The 6,258-nt window shown below is 37.6% G+C and overlaps 1 protein-coding gene across 1 annotated transcript; it reads right to left on the bottom strand.

Annotated features, from left to right (window-relative positions):
• Window positions 1-2,454: 2,454 nt before the first annotated feature.
• Window positions 2,455-5,096, bottom strand: LOC147294602 (indole-3-acetic acid-amido synthetase GH3.17-like). The gene is made up of 4 exons (XM_086231553.1): window positions 4,583-5,096; window positions 4,384-4,485; window positions 3,417-4,267; window positions 2,455-3,155 (listed from the first exon to the last, which is right to left on the bottom strand). Exons 1-4 carry the CDS (start codon window positions 4,882-4,884, stop codon window positions 2,563-2,565), a joined length of 1,848 nt encoding a protein of 615 aa, XP_086087679.1. The 5' UTR covers window positions 4,885-5,096; the 3' UTR covers window positions 2,455-2,562.
• Between the last annotated feature and the right edge of the window lie 1,162 nt (window positions 5,097-6,258).

Raw genomic sequence — 6,258 nt, 5'->3', positions numbered from 1 at the left:
ACAACCCTCCGGGGTTTGAGTCAAAGACAGCTACAGTGAGCTTGTCCTCTTCGCTTCTCTCAAATCGACCCCAACATATATAGACTCCATATATCACACGTGTGCCTCCTGATCTTTCATGACCTCCTTCACTAACTGCCAAATGACAACCACATTGTCATTCACAATATACTGGGACTGACATCCCATCTCATTCAGCTTTAGACATTGATTAAAGACCTCAAACTTTTTTGGTTCCTAGTTCCTACATATGAATGTGTGAAGCCAAGCTTCTACAGTTTTTTGGAATGATATGAAGAAAAAGGTAAAATTCTTTTTAGAGGTTGTGAGGCTTGCATCAATCAACGATTATTGTGTGTATACAAATGGGATTACTTCTGTTTCCATTCCTTTTCATTCAAAACTCCCAAACATATTGTAAGAGCACGAGCATTGGTTAGTTATAAACAATAGCTAAAGCTAAAATTTAGCTAAAAGTCACAAAATTTTTTTACATTGGTTAGCATTTAGCTAAGCTAAAATTGAGTTTAGCTAAAAATTTAGTTATTGCAAGCTCAAAAGCCAAGAAAAGGCTGGACTCCATGTGCACAGATGCTATCAGCAGGAAAGAGAAACTGAGGATATAGCGCACGCTGATTGGAGGATATTCTGTAACTGGGTCCCATGCTGAAAGCTAAAAGCTAAATAGGTGGGTTTTAGTTATAGTATTTACCAATGTACAAGTTTGTAGTTTTAGCTAAAAGCTATAGCTAAATATTGTTTTTAGCTATAGCTATAGCTAAAACCAATGCACATGCTCTAAGAGATGTACATTCACCATTTTCCATATGAGCATAACTTATACTGAATTTCAACTGTACTAGGATGTGCTTGCACAAAATATGCAATTGTCATGTCATGTCATTTTGGTATTACTCATGCACAAATGCATGTATATGAAAGACTGAGACCTAAAATGCCAGGTCAGAAAATACTGGTTGAATAAATTAAATTTATCTTTATGCCTAAACAATTAAACATATAGATTGCATATCATTAATAAGTGTCCACTGTCCTCATAAATAAGAAGAAACCACATTTAAATGAAAAAGAAAAAAAAAAGATAAATCAAAACAATGAGTGGAGCCATAAAATTGATTGGTAGCCAAAGGAGGATCCAGCAGATGAGGAGTGTGAGAGTGTCCAGGGCCTTCCCTCCTCTGCTGCTAATGGGTAGAGCTGGTGGTGGTTAAGACCACATGTTCCCCATAAATGCATGAGAAAAAGCCAAAGGGCTTGGCTTCATACAGACAAATGCCCCCTTACTTGTACAGTTTCTCATGTCTCCTTGGGTTGCTCTCATTGTCCCCTGCCTATATCCTCATGCTCCTTCATCAAACCTTTGCCTAATTTTCCACAGGCGTGGCTGCTTGTTGGCCTTTGCCTTCTTCATCTGTAAAATAGAGGCTCTATATATATACCCTCCATTTTAAACTTAACAGGATGTGGACCTCAACTGATTGATAATTAGTAGTATATGTTGCATGCACCCTTGGTGAGATTGAATGTTCAGTTCTATGGATGTCCACAGCTTGGGGACACCATGGTTGATTTCCATGAATGTCTCTTGATTTTTTCAACTCTTCATCAATAAGGGGTTACTTTCATTTTCCAATTTATGTTTGTCCAAATTTTTAACTGAAAAAATTAGAATATTAGTTTTCCCACAAAGAAAAAAAGAAAGAAAAGGAAATTAGTATATCAGTGGCTGTGTGTCTGTGTGTCTGTGTGATATCAATTCTTTGAGTGGCTAACTTCCATAAATCATGTATGCTGATCTGTGATCAATTTTAGGAGTTTTCTTTTTTGCCATTCTTTCTCTCAGGAAAGCATACTGTACATCTGGTACTAATTATAAAGCTAGCTAATCTATTGGTTTTCCTGTCAACCTTAGCCTTTATCTAACATATCTTCTTTCTATCATCCATACTTTTTATTTATGTGCATATCTATTGACTATTTCAATTTTCTGGGAAATGATAGCGTTTGAAAGCGATAGTGATACAGTGGTATGTTGACACTTCCAAAGTACATTTGGGTTTTCATCGCACTTAAAGAACCAATTAAAAATTAATGAACTCCATTATCTGACCTCCATTATTTTTCTTCATGTGAGTCACTAAATCTATCCCTAACCACTTTATTAGAATGTTTTTTCTTATCACTTTCCTTAAGTGTATGTATCAGTCCCTTGTAATAATGGAAGTACTTGTTATGCTTTGCTTGAAAGTGGACTAATTTCACTACCATGCAAGCTTCATATGAATTATCATCCAACCTTTCAGTAAATAAGGGACAAATATGCGGTTTCAGGACCAGAGACACTGAGACAGAAGCGTCTAATTAAAAGTCTAATATTCATCCAAATCCAACATACACAATGAGAGGGAAAGCACAGAATATATAAGACAAGAACTTTTACAAATCAAATCATAAATGGTCTTTGGTACAGTGCTGGGAAATTAATCCAGGGCTGGCCCACATGCCAGACCATGCAAATTTCACCAAGTTATTGTCATTAATTTATTTACTCTCCATTCTAAATGGCTCCCAGAGAGGAGTAATTTTACTGAAATATTTTCCCACCACCTTTGAATCCAAAATCTTAATGGCTTCCTCAGATTTAATGCACCTGGGTGTCTTGTATTGGTTGACTGAAGATCCCTGAGACACAGAAAAATCCATGAGTGCATCAAAAGTTCCATGCTTCACAATTCTTATCTCCAATGGACCAATAGAATTGTCCTTCCTCCTGCACCTCCTATACACAGAATCCAGTGATTCTTCCACTGTGGAGCAGCATTGCTCCATTATGCTGGGGTCTAGTTGCTCTGGCACTGTATCATTGTTTCCTTTCATTTTAAGTTCCCAAAAAAGCACATAGTGGCCTGGGATTGATGAAGTGTCAGCATAGCTGGTGTACTCAATAAGGAGGAAGCCAAGGGGATCCAGCAGGAACTTTGCTTGTGTCACTGCATTTAAGAGGTCTTCTTCATTGGTTTTGTCAGTATCAATGCTTAAAACCACATTTCTCCTGTGCATAAAACGGAATTGAGGAGCACTGTTGTGGAAACCAGTCACCATTAGAATGTCACCAACTCTGTACCTGTACAGGCCTGCATAGAAGGAAAAGTTAATGAAATAAACTTTCTGATAACTAAAGTAAGTCTTGGACTTTTCAGAGAATAATGAGTCTAATAATGCATCAACTGTGATAAGTAAATTGGGGTGGAACATTCACTTTTGCATTGTAGCATCATATAGTTAAAAGGTAAATTTTGCTTTTGCATGTTTGAGATTGGTTCTCCCTGCTTAAAAGATAAAACAGAAAATACATGAAGCATGTGGGTCAGATCTGGAGATGGAAAGTAAAATACCTGTAAAAGTTGTGACGACAAGTTCATAATGGTGACCAAGCTTCACATCCACTAGATCAACTGTTTCTAATTCTTCCTTTTCATCCTCATTGAGCATGCAATTTTGATCAGAAACACCATTGCACTGGACTACCTCCTCATCTTGGTTTTTCTCCACAGGTAGGAACTCAAAGTAGGCCATATTAGGAAGGAGGGTGTATGCCACATCATGTGGCTTGCTGAGTGGTTTGAAATTGATCCCAAGATAGCATTCAGAAGAAGCATACATTGTTGAAATTAAAGGCAGCCCTCCAGAATAGAATTCAAGTGTTGGGATATATTGGGCCATAGACCCTGTAACTATAACTTCAATGTACTTTGTTCTAGGCCAAACTTTCTTAATTATGCCTTCCCATGACTTACTGCTAAACTCATGCTCAATCATATTGGCCAAATCTGGATTTGGTTTGCTAAGGATTAAAGACACAGCATTTCTGCAACTGGGGTCAGTGATCCAATCACTGACATGACCTGATGCTATGTTAGAGCACAACTCCTTCCAGTAGTCCTCTAAGAATTTAATAGCCCTCAGGAATGCGGATGCGAAAACAGCACCAACCCTCAGAACCTGGTCCTTCTGCACTAAACCACAGAGTAACTGGCAGTACATACTCTGCTTGCTGTCTGAGCACAAGATTGTCTCATCTGGGCTAGTGTAGATGTTAAACCGGTTGAAAGGCCGGTTTCTGAAGTTACTGCTCTTGTAGTAGCTGGTTAGGACAGGCCTTGCCACCAAACCAGAAGGAGTACTAATTTCTGATTTGATAAACAAGAGGTACATTCCTTTTCCTTGATCCAAGCCATCCACATACCTGAATTTGGAATAACAGAATTGCTCAATTACCTTGCTTTCACTGTTACATCAAATTTAGAACTACCACATAAATTGAATATATATAACACAATAAGAGAAAAGCTAGCTTGTCACTTGTTCATCACAGGCACAAGGAGATTATAAAAGAATGTCTTTCTGTCCAAGTCTTCATCAGTTGAAGGCATCATCTTTGGCTGCCCTCCTGAAGTTCCAGAGCTGTGAGGAAGATAACTCTTAGAACAAAAAAAAAAGAAAATGGAAAAGAAATTGTGCTTGTATTCAGAAAATGACCTGTGAACAATAATTTCCATACCTTGTGAGGAGCTCAGTGATTTTTTGAGCTGAAATGATCTCTGATTTCTCTCCATTGGCAATTCGCTCGATATAAGGCTTGACATCTTCATAATTCACAACAGGAACTTTCTTCTTGAAAAGTTTCTTGTCATGGTGGCCATTGAGAAACCCCCTAAGATATTCTGTCTGAGCATTTTTTGTTAGTATCTCTTCTAATACCTGTTGCTGTATTTGATATGCATTTGTTGTCAGGTCCTCCAAAAGCTTCAAACCAAATTCATTGTCATTTGGATCAAAGCTGGGAATCATGCTTGGCAACATTAGGAAGGAAACAATTACTATGCAAGCTTTGGTTTAGAGCTGGCTCTAGGACATGTCATTTACTGATTGCTGTTTGACACATGCAAGGAATGAAAGATATTAATTGAAATTTCAGTCTGATTGATCAGATAAGACCTTGAAACACTTTTAGAGAGGAAGACTACTCTCTCTTCCTTTTGAACTGAATTTTGTAATTTGTAAAGCTGCTTTAACAGAGAAAAACAAGCAAGAACAGTAAAGAACAAACGAAGAGAAAAAGTGCTACATATTTGTATGAGCCATTGTCTTATAATAGAAGGCTTCCTCTCAATGTGTCTCTGCGTAGCAGCTGATAGAAGGGGTGGAGGGAAATGATTAAATAACAGATTCTGGAGGGGATTTTGGGAAATGATGTATATTCAAAAAAAAAAAACTTCGAAATAAAAAGAAGGAAATGTAAGAGAAGTTGCGGCTGTGGAGGTCCTACACACGTGGGCCTGTCTAGTAAGCTCTGAATATATTAAAAAATGGTTGGTCAAAAGACTCAAAACCACCTTCAATTACCTCTTTTTCCTACAGAGCTTATTATATAACATAATACTGTAGAGTTTCAAACTCAAATCAACAGCTTGTATGATTAAGATAAGTTTGGTCTGCAATTAAGCATTCAATCATAACTGCCAGTGCTGCCAAGAACCTAGCTATTAATTGAATACTCTTTTACATTAGACCGATGAAATGGGAATAATAATAAATAAATAAACAACTTTTTCCTTAGCAAAAAGACCCTGCAAGATATCCAAAGTGCTAATGCAAGAATAGGACAATGCTATCAGAGCAGCAATCATGGAGAAGCTCTCACTTTACAGCTTTAGCTACTGCTAGACATGGATAGATTAAGTCATGGTTTGGTGGCACAACACATGAAGATGTGCATGAGAGCAGAGTAGATTACACCCCCACTATGACCTCATTAAGAACCTAAACATTGGTTGTCACATTCTCAGCCAAAAAAATATGCTCCAAAACTAGGGGGGTTTATTTGGCTGATACTATCTATAACTGATCTCAAGCTGACAGAAGCGGCCCGCAAGGTGATTTGGAACTTTCCACCACCAGGCATGTACTAGACCCACATATAGACTTTTGTGACTCTGAGAAAGTGAAATCTTTTCAGGCTCTAATGACTTTGTTTCCTCAGTGTTTAAACTCTCAAAATCAATATCTCATTCCTAATTTAATAGTACTAGGAGGTGTTTAAGTCACTAAATTTCAAGGATTACAACTGTACAGCAATACTTGATCATAAAAAGAAAAATATTAAATCTATGCACCAGATCAGATTATATGTATACTATGAGGCCAACCCTATGGCTTGCCATGACATGCTAGGAG

The sequence above is a fragment of the Dryas octopetala genome, chromosome 2 (assembly GCF_963921425.1).
Source record: "Dryas octopetala chromosome 2, drDryOcto1.1, whole genome shotgun sequence".
Taxonomy (NCBI): Eukaryota; Viridiplantae; Streptophyta; class Magnoliopsida; order Rosales; family Rosaceae; genus Dryas; species Dryas octopetala.
The sequence above is the reverse complement of the archived record's forward strand: the minus strand, read 5'-3'. Positions and strand labels throughout refer to the sequence as shown.

Bases quoted from the DNA above. Each gene is read 5' to 3' on its own strand.
- LOC147294602 (XM_086231553.1), bottom strand. From the start codon at position 4,884: ATGTTGCCAAGCATGATTCCCAGCTTTGATCCAAATGACAATGAATTT. The intron at 4,268-4,383 runs GTGACAAGCTAG...TTCCAAATTCAG, and splicing joins CTTGTGCCTGTGATGAACAA to GTATGTGGATGGCTTGGATC. The intron at 3,156-3,416 runs GTATTTTACTTT...CCTTCTATGCAG, and splicing joins TGTCGTCACAACTTTTACAG to GCCTGTACAGGTACAGAGTT.